The 18,849-nt window shown below is 42.9% G+C and overlaps 1 protein-coding gene across 4 annotated transcripts; it reads left to right on the top strand.

The window, feature by feature from the left end:
* Positions 1 to 4,432: 4,432 nt before the first annotated feature.
* On the top strand, positions 4,433 to 12,335 carry gpatch2 (G patch domain containing 2). 4 transcript variants are annotated; one of them, XM_053445608.1, is made up of 10 exons: positions 4,433 to 4,623; positions 5,668 to 5,911; positions 6,541 to 7,076; positions 7,619 to 7,683; positions 7,845 to 8,042; positions 8,706 to 8,826; positions 9,245 to 9,284; positions 9,640 to 9,704; positions 9,925 to 10,013; positions 11,049 to 12,335. In XM_053445608.1, the coding sequence occupies exons 1-10, from the start codon at positions 4,574 to 4,576 to the stop codon at positions 11,213 to 11,215; spliced, it is 1,575 nt and encodes a 524-aa protein (XP_053301583.1). In that variant the 5' UTR covers positions 4,433 to 4,573; the 3' UTR covers positions 11,216 to 12,335. The 4 variants fall into 4 exon arrangements, with proteins under 4 accessions (XP_053301583.1, XP_053301581.1, XP_053301580.1 ...); XM_053445606.1 differs by having other exon boundaries at positions 11,046 to 12,335; XM_053445605.1 differs by having other exon boundaries at positions 6,541 to 7,079.
* Positions 12,336 to 18,849: the final 6,514 nt, after the last annotated feature.

Below are 18,849 nucleotides of genomic sequence, written 5' to 3'. Positions count from 1 at the left end.
TTTGCTCTCTCTTTGAGCGTCCATGCATGCATTTGTGCGTGTGTGTGTCTGTGTGTGTGTGGGGGGGGGGGGGGGGGGGGTGCACGCCTGTGTGTCCTGTTCCCTCTTTAGGACTTGTCTTAGTATAAACAATGATTCATCATCCATCGGACTCAATTCAATACCTTGGTTAAGCTTAGGGCTTTAAATGTGAGTTGTGGTTAAGTTAAGGTAATGGGTGAATCATGGTGAAGGTGAGGACTAAGCATTTGATTAAAATCTCCACAATGAATGGAAGTCAATGCAAGGTCCTAATAAGGATAGCTGCACAAACTTGTGTGTGTGTAAGGAGTGAGAACAAGGCCCCAAATCCTCACAGTAAAAAAACTCTCTTTTCATGTAGGACCCCTTGGCAACAGTCCAAAGTATTTCATGACGGATAAAAGCCCCGAGTGCAGCTCTTCTTCAAGTGTCAGTTCAGTGTGTGTGTGTGTGTGCGCGTGCATGAGAGCGTGCACAGGGGGTAATTGTTTTTCCAGGCTGTAGAGCAGCAGCAGTCTTTGGGCAAAACCCGTAGAGAAAGAATGTGTGTCTTTGTTTAGTTTTTTCATCACAGTCCATCAAAGCTGAGCCCTATGGTCGTTACGCTGCTGGACTCTTGTGTGAAATGTCCAGTCTGGCTGTTCTGGTGACACTTTTGTGAATTAGGTTATTAAAGTAATGAGGGAAAAGCCAACCGATACAACAATAAAGGCATTCATGAACTAGAACTTGAGTTTGCATGTTGATTACTTGTGTAACAAGAAGTGTATGTGTCACGGTGATGGATCTGCTGCCTTTGCGTGTGCTGTTCCGTCTTGAGGTGCATTTGTGTGTGTGTGTGTGTATGTACATGTGTGAGTGTGTGTTTTGCCTTATGCGACCTTGCTCATTCATTATATTTACTTTCAGTACCGGTATGCTGCCTGGGAAGTTTGTCTCGTAGAAACTGCTGACCCTGCACCAACCTGCAGCCTCAGTTGACATTGAGCAGTTTAACGACTGGGGACATTTTTGGAACCCTAATTCCTTTCGCTGAATAGTAAGTTAGGTGATATAATGTACCATCACATGCTTTTCACTTTTGTTCATCGAATCATGTCTAAAATCAAGGCCTGTTAGTTGCTTGATACACTTTATGAGGTGTGCTCTGTAACATTCTATCCTTAATTGCAAATTTGAGACACATACCATGACATTTAAGTGCTACCAGTGATAAGTCTGTACTGGCACTGCCGCATAGACACACTGTCCCCACATCACTCCTCAGAGTCACTGGACTCTCCAAGGATAGATGAACCCCCCCCCCCCCCTTCAGCTGGCCTCCCCGATAGGTTTCTGAGAAGGAGCCAGTTTTACCAAGAACACTTGAACTCAGACGATGTGCTCTGGACACAAAACAGCACATGATGGCAATTTGCTTTTTTTGACATGTACGGTCATGGGCATAAGTGGTCTCGCACGACGAGAAACCAGCTGACATATGATCCTCTCCACCACATTTATCAGCAGATTTGTACTTATAACCTGACTGCTCCCTTCGCACCATTACACTGTTGTAGATACTTGACACTTAAATCTCCCAAAAATAGGGATGTCTTAATGATATTTATTCGACCTTCATAGAAGAACCTTTTGACTTCTGTGCACCACCACAACATCCAACCAGTCAACATTTAACTAACGTCTCTCATTGATTGCTTTTAAGCTGTTAAAATGTTCCAATTTAAATAACCCGCTGGCTCTGTCACATTTTAATTCACACAATAATGCACTGACAAAGACTGAAACATCATCCTAACTTACCAAACAGTATGTACAAGTACTTGTCATTCTTTAGGGTTCTCATTTCATTTGGCTCAGCAAGGGTATGTTTGCGAATTCATTGCGTAATCTTGTGGTTTGATACCAAGCCATCTGACATCGAGGCCTCTGATTGGCTCAGGTCACTCTGGCCTGAGAGTCATAATACCTGACTGAAACATTAGCTGGTACAAGCGACACAGAGATTAAAAGAAAATAAACCTCTTCGTGCCCAATTAGTGAGATTATTAACATTTAAACCCTCCCTTGGGCATAATGCTGTATAGACTGGGAAGAGTAAAGGAAAAAGATAGGCACGTTTTTTGTTTATGAATCAAGATTTTAAATGCAAATACTAATGGGAGAAGTATAAGTTCACACTAAATTTAAGGGGATTTTCATTACAACTTCTGCAAATGACCAAATTTGAACACTGAAGTAAAAAGACTGGTCATTATGTACCACTTGAACGTTTTGTAACACTTTCATACCACTTGAAATGAAGAGCTCCCTGAAAGTTCTGCCTTTTTATTACAAAATATATTATGTATTTTAGCTTAGGGGGTGGTCGAAATATCTAAAAATCTATTCAAGACAAAAAATGTCACATCAGATGATGTCTTTAACTATCAAGATAAATTTCACATAATGCTTTCTATCAGGTTAAAGACTGATTTTTGCCCCTGAGGGAAGGTTGTGGTTTGAAACGTTTCTTCGTGACCAGAGAACGACAAACACTTGATAACCAGCTAGATTTGTTAAAAATCTGAGGTGGATCAATTATGTGTTATACCTCCTCACTGTGTTTACTCAATGCATTAGAGTTAGACTGATATATACATGTTGAACCGTAGTTACATTGCGATTGATTACACTAATATTGCGACAATTATTGACATCATTTTATTCCCAATGTGTATTTAGCCTCACATATATATATCTGGCCTTAACTATCTCAATGTATTTACTTCACCTTATGAGATGAATGAATCATTGTCAGCTTGTAGGACAAATGTGTGGTTTTAATCCAAGGTGCACACCCCTATCTCCCCCTTCACACCATCCCTCTTCTCTGGGGCAGATTGTCTTACAGGAGCGGGATTATAGAGACACACACTTGTACTCGGAACCAGTTACAGCACTTTTAAAAGTTGTCCCTATTATTTTTTATTAACGTCAAGCCTGAATAAAAACAGAGGATGAATATTGAATGACGCAAACTCAAATCTTTAGTCCAGCTCTGCTGTCATTGACAAAAGACAGCACTCAAAGACATTAGCACATAAAAGCATCAACGTTGACACATGCAGTGACTGAGGAACATTAAGGTTAGTTCTCCTCTGCTGTTATTTCATGCTCCTGTTCGTCTTCCACACATGCACAGGATTCCCAGTTCACTTTACCCAGCTCCAGGTGTTGTCAGCGGCATACTGGTCAACAGTCTCATCAAACTCTTCATCATCCTCTGCTGATGTCATGATTCCATTATATGTTTGATCCCAGGCTGTTGATCTATGGCCTCTCAGAGGAGGTCTATGTGTGTTTGTGTGTGGGAAACTCCACAAGTGCGGTCTTTGTCTGGAGGTTGCGTCTTCGCTCTCAGACCGAGTCAAGTGCCTGACTGCCGTGTGCCAGTGGACAGCGTCTCTGCTAAATTGACCTGAGCCCCCCCGGGTCAGAAACCTGAGAGGGTCCTGGAGGGGTCCTCCACCAGACCCTGTGACTCCTGAGGCATTTGAGGAGGGAAGGGGGGGAGGGGACGTGTGTTTAACAGAATGTATATTTGAGTGAACTTCCTCAGACGCAAGTAAACACATGCCAGACGGCAAATCAAGCCTTCACAGATCTCCCCCTGCTAATGCCAGTCAAAGCAGTGTGTTCAAGTGGTAACTATTTCCTTATGTAACACTGTGTTGTGGCTGACCCACCACTCAAATTCACGGAGCACCTGATGCAATGGTATGAGACTTACTGGTGCCCGATGACTCTGCCACTGACCGCTGCAATTAATACGACACTGTGTTTACTGATGAGTTTGAACTGGTGACCTTTGTAAGTTTCTGATGTCACTCTGCATCTGGGACATGAGGTCCGCTCATTTTTAAGCTGCACCGCCCTCCCCTGTTCACAGGAGGTAAATACAGCAGGTTTCATCATTGGTGCATGAAGATGCCTTCACTTGTCGTGTTAAAAAAAGTATCCTACAACTAAGTAGGTATAGAATAGTACAGCATTGTCAAGCTTCGTTTCCCTTTAGTTGTTATTTAAAACAAAAAATGTAGTAAAAAAAATTGCACCATTTTTGTCATGACCATTTCAGTGTGTCCATATGTCCACATACACCTCAGTTTTAGTCTTATTAGTTTTGTTTCAAATTTTGTTTTTTTATGTGGTGACAATAGTATGAAATTATCAGCTATTGCAGTGTCATCATTGTGTTACAAGAGAGGGTAATTGCAGTCAAATAAACGTATGAATTATGACAACAATAAAAAACCATTAAAAGCAAATACACATACACAAACACAATAAAATGCATATATAATATAAATAAATTATAACACGGTACTAATACGGCGTGTTTTTTCTCTGCGGTCCCTGAAGGCATCACGGTGCCTTCACGGTGTCCTCCTCCTGTCGCGTATTGATCCGTGCAGCCGCTGATCGGGAGCTTTTTCCAGGATGTATTCGGCGGAGTGTCGCTGCCTGTCCGTTGTTTCTGGCTAAAGGTTCCCGGCACTTGGAGGCTTTAATGTTCCGGGCAGCTCATTTAAAAACCATCGGCAAAGCGGGAACCGGCTGGTAGGTGGTCTTCGAAAATCACTGAGACGTAACATTTTGTTCACGTCCACTCCGGTGAATCAGGCTGGAGACGGAGCTAGCCGCGTTAGCCAGACTACAAGCTAGGCTACAAGCTAGGCTGCTCTGGAAGCGTTTCTTCTCGGCTGTTTATTTCGCGGCGACAGGCCTCAACACTCCCAGAAACTAACCCATCGAGTGTTTGTACCGAACGATGAGTTATCATCTTTCGATGTTTCACAGCCGGACGTCTGTCTTAGTGGGCACAGCTAGCTAGCCGGAAAAACGTTGCCTTTCAATGCTAACAACAACCAGAACCGCTAATTCGAGAAAAAGTCTTGCTAATTGTTTTAATGGCTGCGAAGTTAGCTAACAGCGTCCCTGTCGCGTATTGATTTTGGTGGATTCCTCAACGTAAGTACTAAGGAGTGATTTCGTCGCTTGATGGTCCCGTGGAGAGAGCATTACTGTGTTGTGTGTGTGCATAAATAATCACAGGGCTAATGTGAGTTTTCACAGCTAGCTACGTCCATCTTAAGTTGTTATTTTAAGATGGCTAGCTCTGCAGCTTAAGTTAGGAATGCTACTTTCACCGATCGCCAATAGCAAATAAGGATCACTTAAAAAATGTCAACGCTCCTTTTTTCTTACAGCCCTCTGTTCAAACAATCTCAGCCACAACTGCCTTGGACAAATTCTATCAAGATCTAAATATATATATATATCAAACAGGGACTAGTGAATTGCACACTCGGTTAAGGTAATAAACTAAGGAAACATTTGACAATGTAAACTAAATGTATGCAGTTTAACAGTACTGCAAAAACTAGCAGATAACCTGAGTGAAACAGTTTATATCATTTACATATGTCAGATCTCCTCACTCTGTTTGCTCAATGCTTTCATATTGTGGTGATATATACTGAATCTTTTGCTATACTGCGCAAGATGAAAGAGCCCAGCCACTAAAGTATTTGCCCAATAAAACTAAACTTTTTAATGCTCGTGAGGGTTTAAACGGTGCCCCTCTTTTTCCTCCACTTTCAGGCACTTTCACCGGACGATGGACGAGCTGGTCCATGACCTGGTGTCGGCACTGGAGGAGAGCTCGGAGCAAGCAGCTCGCGGCGGGTTCGGGGACGGAGGGGACCATGCTCTGGCAGTGGGCTGCCTGCTGAAGAGGCAGGCTCGGAAGCGGAGGGGCCGAAAGCGGCGCTCGGACAACCCGCACCCACCCTGGGAGACGGGCCACCTCAGCGAGGGCTCAGAGTCCAGCGTGGAAGAACATAAGGTGAGGCTGGGCGAGTTTTCAGGGTTAAGACCCTGTGTCAATAAACTGACTGAAGGGTCTTTAAGCAAAACACTTAAGACAGCCTTAGGACAGACTTAGAGTTTGTCTCACCCTGCTCTTTTGAGAAGGAAATGTAAAGAAAAAAAGTACAATAGGAGGGACGACATTGGTGTTGGTCTCTCTAGTGATCTTGTCGAAACATAATAAGAGATTTTCTCAGGAAACAGCAGGACAACATCAACAGGAGCTAATAACTAGAGTTCTCCCATCTGTTTCTTTGGCTGCTTAATAATTAAACTGACACTTGTTTTGTGTCCCAATTAAGTTGCTAAAAACTTAAGCTTAGCCCTTAATGTGGTCAGGTCTTATCCTTTGGTAACTAAGTAATTTGTCACCACACAAAGTGATGACTCTTTGTTGTCTTATGGGCATAAAGAATATTAGGACCATGATTCAATCCTTTTTTATGTTTATACAGATTTCCTCCCATCCAAATGTTTTGTTGACCAATTAATTTAGCCTCAGTCTGCTGTTGTTTATCCAAAGTGACATCCCTACACTTTTTTCAAGTATCTTATTTTAGCGCCAGCGTCACAGTCTATTATTTACCACATGAACATTTGTTGCAGGACTACCGTGCCAGTACAGGAGGCGTTTCTGCTGCCAACAGCCATGCCCGGGACAACAGTGACTCAGATGAACAGCTCGGCCCCAAACGGCGCACCCCCCTCACTGCCGACACGGGGCGAAGCAAGCGGCCGCTTTGGCCGGATGACCTGAGCGTCCTGGGGTCTGCAGAGGGAACTCGCAGCCTCAGGCGGCGGCGTAAGGTCAAACGTATGGCTGTAGACCCGCCTGCTGAACCAGAACCTTCATCATCCACCATGCTCGGGCCTCCACCTGTCCCCAAAGCCCGTGTGGGTGGAAGGCCACATAGACTGGGTATGAATGAGGACATGGCTGCCATGGAGCTGTGTGGCAGTGGTCAGGGAGGAAAGAACCGAGTGAAGAAGAGGAAAATGACCACGCACAGGATGGGAATGGAGGCCACAGATGAAGGGGTGGTGGTGGAGAGTGAGGACACCATCTCTTCCCCGATGGAAGGATCCAAAGACAAAATGGAGTTGGAGGAGCAAAAGGGGTCAGATGAGGACATGAGTGACAGGTGGTTAGTGTTCTCACTTTTTTTTTCTTTTTAATGCCTTGTGCTGCAGGACGCTTCTGCTTCTGTGCACTGAATGAACCAGTACGTGAGTGTACTGGTCTGTAGGACATCAGGTGAGGTTGCTTGTGAGCTAGGGCTTGTTCTACTCCAACTAGCAAAAACTCTCATATCAAGAGCCAGTGTAGAATTTTGGGTCATTAGCATCCTGTGTATTTATTCTTTGATCAGGAACTTCCTGGCTTAAACAAATTATATTTTTGCTAATATCAAACACATTTTTCAGGCCATCTTCCTTTTACAACTGCTTATGTTTTGAAAACATAAATCTGAGAATGTTGACTACCAAATTTAGTAGAAACCATATTTGTAAAAACAAAAATAAATGGTATTGATAGTAAAACTCATAGATGATATCCAGGATATCTAGCCCATGGTGTGCATGAGCTTTCAATTTGTTTTCTCAAGTAGAAAGTTTGTCTTCCTGTATTCAATGTCTTCATTTATATATTTTTCTATTCCTATTTCTGCTTTTTCCTATGCAGTGAAACCAGCAGTGTCAGTAACAGCAGTGACGGTGGCCTCTACACTAATGATGAAGGAAGACAAGGTAAAACTTACTCAGTCTTCTAAAAAATGATGGGTTGAACTGAAGAACCCCAACACCACTTGTGATTGGCTTGAGTGCAGCCTGAAAGTGCATTGGAACGTAACTAAAATGCATGTGAATTAGTGCTAATGAACCAGGGGTCTCTATCCTCCCTCCTCCAGCTGACGACGAGCAGAGCGACTGGTTCTACGAGGGGGAGCCGGGCTCTGGTTCGGGGCCCGGAGGTGCGTGTGGGATAGCGGGAGTGGTTCCCTGGTGGGAGAGGGAGACGGGGTCAGAGGAGCTGGACCTAGCTGACCCAGTCTTCAACAGCATCCTCACGGGATCCTTCCCACTCATGAGCTCTGGAGCACAGAGAGGTACAGAAGAAGCTCGTCTTTAAAGCTGCGGTATTATATTTATATGGTTCACATTTACAGTACAATCACATCACGAGGGTTGAAACACACCCTTACATACACTGTTATTGCAGTCTCACTCATGACCAGTAGGAGGCAAACACATCACACAGAATAATCAGCATTGATGCAATACAATGTTGCTGTGTAACTATAAAGAGAAACCCTCCACCTATAGTGCTGATGTTAACATGCAGCATCAAAGAGAAACAATACTGGCCAATTCTATTTTTTATTAAAGATTGAAAGTGGGTATGACATTTGGATTTTCTAATTATCTCTAATTAATGCTCTTGTTCAAAGTTATACACAGAAACAGGCAATTTCCCCCAAGTATTTGGAATACGCAATGCAGTATCTTCCCTGGCCACTTTACTGTGTAGCAGAAGTAATAAAACCAATTGGGATTTTTGTCTCCCATTAAATAAACCTGCCTGTAATTAATATCCCACTGGCCCCTCCCTTTGTTGTAACACGTCTAGTTTAATGGGACATGATGAGTCGTCTCTCATCCAACATGAGCTTTTCTCATAATCTCGCATTCATCAAACAAGTCAAATAATTTCATTAACTAGCACTAAAACATAACTTCTGTTGCCAATGAGCCGGTTCTGTGTTTGTCAGGTTTCCAGGCCAGACTGAGTCGTCTCCATGGCAACCAGCCGGCGTCTGAGGCGGGGCTGCAGGGCGGCTCCGGCCAGGGCTTCAGCGACAGACTGGGAAGACAAAGCCAGGACTCCCATGAGTGAGTTTCTGACTTTATATAAGTTTGTGTTGATTCTGACTGGTCTGTTTATATTCTTGTTCATATTGTTTATTTCCAGTTAGTTTTTTTATCTGCTCTAAAATGGTTGAGACTGAAAAAAGGCCGGTGCCACAGTTTTCCTTCTAAAATCAACTCTGGCATACAAGTTCTAAAATGAAGTTTGTAGACCAGATCAAATTTAAACAAAGTGGTGGTTCTGGTTCTTACAGATGATGACTGGACAGTTAAAGTCAATAGTAGTGATTGTGCCTCCTCTGCCTTTGAAACTAAAGTGTTGTTGAGTGCTGCCAGATTGTCTTGAGTTGAATTATATGTAATTTCTTTCTTTCTTTTGCACTTTACCTCACCAGTAGTACCAGAGGTAAAGCCACCAATTACATTCTTATGTCTTCAACAGGCCGTGGTTTAGCTCAAGCTCGAGGAGAGAACACGGACAGGTACTACCAATCAGCCAATTGGTTTTTCTTGGACACATCGGCTAGATTTTCGCATTTATGTTTTATGATATGTGCAGATAAGAAAACTTGCATTTACAGAATAAACAATAGAGTTTACGGTTAATATTTTACATACAATTTATGTTTGTTTTCATAATTTAAGTAAGACACGCACTGTATTTGTATTTTCTTTATTACATTTCTTTGTCGTAGAGATCATTGCTAAATTTGATTTATATGTGTGTATATATCTGCCAATATATCAGTATCTGAAGTGTTATTGCAACCATAACTTTCTAATTGCTGGAACATTAACTCTAGTTTACCCTCTACCTTCTTTCTACTCCACTTGCAGTTGCACTGGGACCCGCGGGCAGACAGGGGGCATCGGAGGAGCTGCTCAGTAAAAACAGCCAGCAGGTAAGAACCACATTTAAATTAAAACACAGATGATTTATGACCAGATTAATTTCCATTTTTAGCCGTATTTGTCTCTGCCGCAGTCTCGTAGACATAACTCCCTGTAGGTTTTCACATTGTTTGATGGTGGTTTTTCAGACAAACATTACGCTCTGTAGTGTTATTTGAGATCAGACTAATGCCCTCATATTTCTTTTCTTCTGACCGGCTGCTTCTGCAGACAGACCAGCGGGCACCTGGGCTCTCTGTGTACAGGGGATGTCAAGCGGAGGCGAAAAGCAGCCCCCCTCGGTTCCACTGCCCCCCCAGGTATTGGACGCACACCTAGCTACACCTAACACGCCATCTGGCACTTATTACCAACTGCCCCTTTCGTTGTAATTTTGGCTTTCGTTTTTGCTGTTGTTCCCTTCCCCCTGTTGGTAAAGCTCAGTATGTTTGCCAGCCTGCTTTTCTCCTCGCCGGCTGTCTCGCACATACGCTGATGCGAACACAGGGGACTGGGAGAAGAAGTGATGTTTTCAGTTCACATTTTTAAAAGGGTTAATTGAGATAATCTTTAAATTGCTTCCTCCTCATCTTCCTCGCCTTCATTTTTGAACCCAGTTTTAGCTCCAACCCCCCTTTGCGCCTAAGCTTTGTTGGACAAGTGTCAGCTGGCTTAGACATGCTGTTAGAGCCAAAATACTGGATTAGCTCTTAGCAAACTAACACTTGTGTACCAGCGTCCCCACCCCCCCAAAACCACCCTCCTGGGCTGGTTGATGCTCGTGGAGGAGGAAGGTGGCAGCAGCAAAACCTAATGGTCACATTTTATATATGTTAATTTACAGCTTGACACCTGAATTATACACAGTAGCTTGAGTGCAGGTGTAAGATCCTATTTTCTGCCTAATCCCTGACCCTACACGCAATTGTAAAATTAGAACCAGAAAGCACACAAAAGAGAGATTAGACGGCCACCAAAAAAAAACAAATGGTATATAAATGATTTGGTCCTCTGTAACTGTGGTTACTTAGAAAATGTAATAAAACCAGTTTAAAGCACCTATTGACTTTTGTTGATACAGTCAGTTTGGAGCAGGTCTTTTTCTGTCATATAAGTCAAAGCAAAAAAGATGCCTATCACAACTGAGAAGATGGAACTCTTGAATTTTTTTGTACATTTATCTGTAGAACAAACAAATTTATAATTGCTTAATTATCAAAATATACCTGACTGACTGTTGCAGCTTTACGTTTTAATGCTATTAATTGTAATCGATCATAATTGAAAAATGTATCACAATATGAGATTTGTGCGAGTCTCCATCTTTTCTCACCTGTCACCTCTACTTTCAGTAGTGGTTGGAGAGAACGCTCCTCCCCTCCCAGACTCCAACATGGGGAACCGCATGTTGCAGAGCATGGGCTGGAGCCCGGGGATGGGCCTGGGTCCAGGCGGAAGGGGCATGACCGAGCCCATCCGGGCCACACAGAGACCCAAAGGAACAGGTCTAGGTTTCAACTGATCGACTGGCGTCCGGATGCTGAACCTGAAGAAGACTGGGACGAGACTTTCCAGGAGCCACAAGTAGAGACGGAGATGAACCACTGCTTGGGCTGATAAACTTTAAAGAAAAAAAATGTCCAGAATAATCCAGATGTGAGTCCCAAGAGAGGGAGTGAGGCTTGTCCCAGAAACAGTCTGTGCTGAAAGAGAAACTTTCCCATATTGGGGAAACTGCAAGAAGCCTGTGAAAGTGAAAGACTGCAGCTGAGCTGGAGATAACGCTTCTTGCAAACACGTCCTGTCAAGAAACTCTACATTGGAAGAAATGAAATGACATAATGCCTCATTGTTGGTGTGTTCAGCGGGCACACTGCCTCCGCCCTGTTACCTCAGACCGGCCTCAGACTCGGGGGTGTTGTTCACCATTGACAGAGAGCAGCTGTGAAGATACTGCAGTTTGTTTTCAGTTAGTGAAATAATGATGAATGGCTATTTCCATATGTTCCGGAAGAATTTTGGAATCAGAGACTGTTTGACTAGATCATACCTCGAGATTTCTTGGGTTTGCATTTATTGTGATGAAGTAAGGCTACACTGTATGGATGTGTGTTTCCCCATCAATTTTATAGTTCATTTAATGGAGGAAGTCATCAGATTTATTTTCTAACTCTCCCCAAAATAAGAAAAGATAAAAAAAATCATGAACACAGATTTCTGTAAGCACGTGCAGCTGTGTCTGCTGCAGGTTTCTGCTGATGTGTATGAAGAAAACACATCTGTGGTTGAGGTGTATTATCCTGACTGTTTGTACTGAGCATGCAGTATTATCCTACCACGGCCATGCAGACGTTACAAAGGCTGTTCATCAAAATAACTCTCTGACAGTCAGGTTAAGAATCTCAGTGTTTCTATCAGAGACTGAATAAAAATGGCTCGTTGCAGTTTCTGCAGAATTTGACAAAATGGCATATTGAAGGACTACATAATCACGGTTCATAGGTGTTTTACTTGTTTTGCTTGATTATCAGACCTTTTGTCATGACTGTGGGTGAGTACAAACTGTAGTTCTCATCAAATCGGATGGAAAAACTGTGGATGTGAAGGACCTTAATACAATTAAAGCAATAGAGGAACCACGATTTGAGTGAACTCTTATTTCTTTTTGTCGGCAACAGCCAGTGGCCGCAGGTATCATCTTTCCGTGTTGTACGTCTCATTCTCATGAACACAATATCCAGAACGCCTTGTATTTATTCAAACTCAAAGTTTGTGTATGATTTTGAAGGTCGAAGGTTAAGGTCGCTGTGACTTCACAACATTTTTTCTGCTTGTGAACTTAGCTTCAAGGAACTCAGGGAATCCTTTCAAATTTAGTGCAAATAGTAATTTGGACTCAAGAATGAACAGAATAAAGTTAGTTTGTCCGAGGTCAGGGTTGCATCAGCTTAGTTTTCATATTGGCTTTCCATTATAAATTGGTCTGAATAGTATTTTGAAATAGATTCAAGCCCAGCGGAGTTATTGATGGAAATATAAGTTAGAAATTGTACAGGAAATTGCACTGTAGCAGAACTATTTTCTTCCAATCATGTTGGCTTCTATAGAAAGCATGGAGCAAAATTGCAAAATTATATATTTTTTGGTTATTTTTGCTCATGGTCAATGACTCATTTGAGCATTTATTTCACCGAGAGCCCAACAGCTCCTGGATTTTCCTTTTTAGGCCGATGCATATGGTGCAATAACCAGTTTTCCAATTTAGCAACAGGGGGGACTTTTCAAAATAAAATAGCTTATTAGGGTTTGATTTACTTATCAGTATGTCGGTTACAAATGTCCGGACTGCAGCCCTGATCCGATCAAAAATGTTTATTCTCTCATCTTCTTTTCGCAGCAGACTTGTTGACTTATCATAGCAGGACAACCTGACTTGATAACAATAAGGATGGCGCAGGTCTCTCAGTGAGTCAGCACCACAATCTGTACAAGGACATAAGCGTATTAAAATAAATACTCCCATGAAAAAGATCCGTAGCCGAATGAGTAGCAGTGAGTTCAGTCGATTTTTGCCCTGGGTTTCGCCTCTCAGGCTACAAGGTCATACAGCCTGATTAAAGTTATTTCATGTTTTTCTTCTCAAATTTTCTGGATAAGGGAGTGACTAAAAGGTAACCCCTCTGTATTTAAGAATAAAATCCATATTACCATAAACAATTTGGATTCTTTAAATATGTAAAAAAAAAAGAAAAGTTTTTCAGTAAAATATTTGCACAGCGTTTTATTTTACAGATGAAAAATAAACTGTTTCTGAATAACGACAGATAAATCTTACCCTTCTGCAATATCTGCTTTGTTATTGGCCAATATTTAAACCAATATCAATACTGTTATATGATGAAATCAATCAATTACCTCATATCGACCGTGCTCCAATTTTCAATCACCCCTTAAATGTCAGGAACTCAGTTTGGGGTTTGTGGTCGATGATTATTTCCTGTCAGTCTTATTTTTCACTCTGAAACAAAATACTTTAAAGTGAACCTGTTGAAGTACATTTTTATGTTCATTGTGAATGAAGCTGGTTTCATTTCCAGTCCTCCTGACACCCATCGATTAAACAGACGACAAACCAGGAAAAGTCTGGGTGCTTCTGGGACAGCACACACACGCACACACTAACACACACACACACACACACACACACACACAGCGCTCTTAAATAAATTCTTTAGCCATAACTGCTCATAAGAACATGCCCTTAAACAACTCCGTCAACACATGCATCACATCAATGTGCTGACTCAACAACACTGAAACATGATGCTCTCTCTCTCTCTCTCTCTCTCTCTCTCTCTCTCTCTCCCCCCCTCCCTCCCTCCCCTTTACTCTCCCTATTTCTCCCATCCTTGCGAGGCTGCAATAGAAAACCCTCCTCTATCCATGTGTCCTCTACGCTCCCTTCAACTCACCACCTCCCTCTGCATATGAGGGAATGCTGGACGTGTTCTGCACACACACACACACACACACACACACACACACACACAAACACACTCCCCCCCACCAACCCTTTCTCTTAGACACACTTTTTTTGTGTCTGACACTCTCTCTCAGGACTCCCCTGCGAGCCAAGCCAAGCAGGCAGGCAGGTAGGTAAACTCAGCACTGGATCAGAGTGAGATGCTGAGAGGAGGAGAGAGAGAAAGGGGGGAATGTGTGTGTGTGTGTGTGTGTGTGTGTGTGCTGCTGCTGCTGCATCGCTGAGCTACAGAGACCGGAGGCAAGGAGAGCTGGAGCGTTTGTCCTTGAGACTGACTGACTGACTGCAGCTGTAGAGCGGAGGAGCAGCAGCCAGTGGATGAAACTGACCGTGAGTACTGGGCTACAGCAAGAAGAGGAGAGCATGGGGAGAAGTAGATGCAGGTTTATTTTCTCTTAATTGCAGCAAATGGACTGTTGTGGTTTTGTTCCTGTCTGCCTAAAAACAGTCCAGTGTTGGGTTTGAATGGAAACAGAGATGTGTGTGTGTGTGTGTGTGTGTGTGTGCTCCTGACCAGGTAGAGGTCTGCTCTGCTCCCAGGTGAACTCATCTCTCAGGCTTTTATCGGCTGCCATCGATACCTGAACCTATATTTGGGACTTTGTGAGCAGTTCAGCAATTTCTCAGTTTGTCCGCAGCAGCGTCCAGTTTCTTTGTGTGTGTGTGTTGTACAGGGATGTCAGTAAACACAACATTACTGTACATCGCTGCAGCTCGGCCCCTGCTCTCCTCGCTTCACTCTCCCTTATCTCGGGTTCTGTTGACAGATCGATAGTTATGCATCTATAATTGGAAGTCATCGTTTCTGGCGACCCTGCAAAGCGACTCATTACCATGTGTAATCTTGCAGAAAATTACATTTTGACCGGTGTACCTCGGCCCTACCGGGAGTCGCTGGACTGTGCCGCGCTGTGGCTAACTGGCCGAGGGTGGGATTACTTGGGAGAGGACCCCCCCCCCCTAAAGCCTGGAGAAGGGTGGGGTTGAGGGGGAGAGTGGGGGCCTCTCTTGTCAAATCTCCCCTTAAAGCCTGGAAATCCTTGCAACGCCCCTGGATGCAGCCATATGATGAGATGAGGAAGGACGGGAGGGAGTTATTACGCAGAATTTCCGTGAGAGACAAAAAGAAGGACACAGAGAGAAAAGAGGGAGGAGAAGGAATCGGCGTTTGTCTCTCTCCGTGTTGTGGGGAGGGTTTGGTGAGCTGATACCGGCTCACCTGTGGAGCTGCTGACAGAATGTCGGGGGGGGGGGGGGGGGGGGGGGGGGGGGGATGGAGAGATAACAAGAAAGCAAACATTTTGAACAGACAACGCTGAGGTGATATCAGCAGTGTGTGTGTGAGCTGCTGACTCCAAGGATTCAGTGTGTGTTTTGACCATACTGGTGGCTCCTTACCAGGTGTGTGTGTGTGTGTGTGTGTGTCTGTCTGTCTGTGTATAAGGGGGTTCACTTGAGTATTAGTATTATATCTGTTACACACATTAAATAGATATATTATCTATATATTTATAGAGACCAAACAAAAGAAAGTTGCTAGATTAGGTTTGCATTTAAAGCCTACAGTCAAGTTAAAGAACAGAAGTATTAACAGCAAAATTTATTTAAAATATCATAAGTAAAAATACTACTCCTATTGAACATTCTATATTATTTTATTAGATTGCTTATTCTGATTCATAATTGCTAATTTTACTGTTGTAGTTGGTGCAGGTGGAGCATTTTTAACTTTCTCCAGTTTGGTAGATGAGTCGATCATTATCCCAACACTGTGTCAAGGGTCACAACATAAACCAACGGATGACAAAAAAATGTGAGGATTTGAAAGAGGAATTATTTAGTTTTTTTCTCTAATTAGCTATTTTTGTGTGGAATGTTGGATACATTTAGGTCTTTGGACCTCAAACTGTTTGATTTAAATGATACTTTCGCAAAGTTGACATAGTAAATATTTAATCTCTGGACTACTACACAAGCTAAAAAGGTTAAGTACCTCTGGTTCCCGGTGCAATGTACTGAAGCAGACTTATGAAGCTGTAGAAAATGGAAATTCCTAAGACGCCTTATTTGGGTCTACTAAGATAAACTGCTGCAGTTAGGTGCAAAATAAAAAATGGAGAAAACTCAAGAGGAGCAACAGAGAATGGAGAGATCCGTCCTCCAGGATGAACAGACATGGAATAGATGAATAGACAAGAATAACAAAATAACAACATTAAGAAACAGAATGACGGAGAACATGTCGGTTACTGGTAATAAGCCTCCTGTTCAAATCATCTAGAGTTTGGTGAACTGAGGCCTCCGTGGTAAAACACATTCTTATGTCAGGACAGGCTTGGGTTCACAATCACATTAAGAACGTTTTGCCGCATAAGACGACGACACAAGAGGACACAACACCCTCCAACAAACTCGACTCTTTTTAAACTAAAGTTCCATCAGAGTCCTGAGTCAGCCCTTATCGAGCTTGTGGCGAGCACCAGGCTTTGTGAGAACCTGCTGTGAATGCCAGAGAAAGTCCTCCACTAGGGGGCAATGCAGGCAAGTTATTAAACTAAGTACACCCGGAGGCTGCCATCGCATAGTTTTAGTCTCAAATAGTCATAAAATGATCCCAAATTACTTGTACTGAAACCCTGATCGCCTGAGAGCCTTCCCTGTGCGTATATGTTTCCCCCGACTCACTTCCTCCCCAGTGGGACGGTAGGATCTAAAGATAAGTGAAAACCATTTGATGACCATTGACCCACTGAGGAGCAGCAGCAGGTCCCAGTGTCTCTAAGTGACATTTCTATGGTCATGTTGCGTTAAGCTTCTCCCACAAGATTTCTAAGATTTCTGGCATGAACGTGTGTGTGTGTATGAGCGAGTGTGAGTGTGTGTGACCTCTGATCCCTGCACAGTGTGCCACAGATCGATGCAATGAAACCAATCCTGTTCCTAGTGCTCATCTGTCAGTCCATCATTTAATGCATCATTTCCCTCCCATCCACCTGCAGTATGTTACCACATCAAACTGTTAAACATATAGATTGAAGATTTCACTCTTTCTATATCATTACAGATCTCGTTTTTCTCTTTCGACATATCTACATCCTTTTCTCTTTCTCTCCCTGCTGCCTCCCTCTCTTTCTACCCCCTTTTGTAACCCATTTATGTGTCGGAGAGGGTGTGTGTGTGTGTCGCAGCAGCGAGACAATGGTGTTTGCACACAGTGTCAATAGTCTTTCCCTCTGTCTCAGTAATTGATGGATGACTGGGAGTCAAGCATAAACTAAGCAGATTACACTCACTAGAGCTGAGGACTGATGCTAGTGTGTGTGTGTGTGTGTGTGTGTGTGTGTGTGTGTGTGTGTGTGTGTGTGTGTGTGTGTGTGTGTGTGTGCGTGCTTGTGCATGGTGGAGTGGGGTGGGAGTTACAGTGACTGTCCAGTTTTGGAAGTCAATTCGACAGCTGTCCCCTGGAGGATGAGATTTTGTGGCTATGAGTTTAGGGGATTGTAGAAGAAAAGGGGTGAACACACACACACACACACCCACACACACACACACACACACACACACACACACACACACACACACGTCCCTTGTCTTCAGAGAAAACTGGATGCATCTGGTGTTGGGTCAATAGCTGGCAGCAGCTGGGTGCTGTGTTATTGAACTCCTGTCTTCAGTTCGGCCTCGACGGTGTAAAAATAGTTTTGATGTTTAACTGTAGCCTCGTGTGTTCGGTTTCATTTGCTGCATTTAACTCGTTTCTGGTTCTTTTTCGTCTCTGGATCTTGTTTTGTCTCATGTCTTCATCCTGTGTGCTGAGTTTACGGTCTGCTTTTGTTGGGTGTTTTGGTGCTTTTGATGTTTTTATTTATTTTTCTTAAACTGCCATAACTTTGGCATTTCTCGTTACCTATTGATCGTCACATATACAGACACAATATATCTGCTATAAATTACATAACAGACAAACGCCAAGTGAGAACATAACCTCCTTGGTGGAGGAAACAATTTATCAGTCTGGCTGTGGATATATATATATATATATACAGCTAGACTGTTAAATTGTCCTTTCGTTGCTTTATATCAACATGAACGGATTATAGTTGAGTTTTGAGCTGTTGTTGGAACAAAATAAATAAAAGTAAAAGAATTACCATATCCTGGGGCAGCTGTGGCCGCTTGTCCATTAAGCAGAATGGTCGTGGGTTTGATTCTTGGCTTTTCCAGTCCACATGTGGACCCCACATTGATTTGGATGTGTGTGAGAACAAAGTGCTTTATGAATGGGTGAATGTATACTGTGATGTAAAAGGGTTCCAGGGGTTGTTTTAGAAAATTCTGTCTATTTTAGTAGCTGAGACGTTTCACCTAAAACCATCAACGTCAACTTCATGATAGAGAAAGTCTCATGCTTATCCGTTCTTGTAAACATAGCTAATAGTTTAGTAGTTTATTTAACACTTCTCTACTCTCAATTTATTAATCCTGCTCTCGTTTGATGATAATTCTTCATTCGACCTTTTAAGTTCAATGAGTGTAGCTGAAGCTCTTTAGTTCACTTCCTCTCAGGAGATAATCAGGGAAAATAAACTGTTCTCTCCTTCAAGTGCTTCACC

Source organism: Pleuronectes platessa, chromosome 17 (assembly GCF_947347685.1).
Source record: "Pleuronectes platessa chromosome 17, fPlePla1.1, whole genome shotgun sequence".
NCBI classification, from domain to species: Eukaryota; Metazoa; Chordata; class Actinopteri; order Pleuronectiformes; family Pleuronectidae; genus Pleuronectes; species Pleuronectes platessa.
This window is presented reverse-complemented; position numbering and strand designations above follow the sequence as displayed.

Bases quoted from the DNA above. Each gene is read 5' to 3' on its own strand.
- gpatch2 (XM_053445604.1), top strand. From the start codon at position 4,574: ATGTTCCGGGCAGCTCATTTAAAAACCATCGGCAAAGCGGGAACCGGC. The intron at 7,080-7,618 runs GTTAGTGTTCTC...TTTCCTATGCAG, and splicing joins GAGGACATGAGTGACAGGTG to TGAAACCAGCAGTGTCAGTA. The intron at 9,285-9,639 runs GTACTACCAATC...CTCCACTTGCAG, and splicing joins CGAGGAGAGAACACGGACAG to TTGCACTGGGACCCGCGGGC.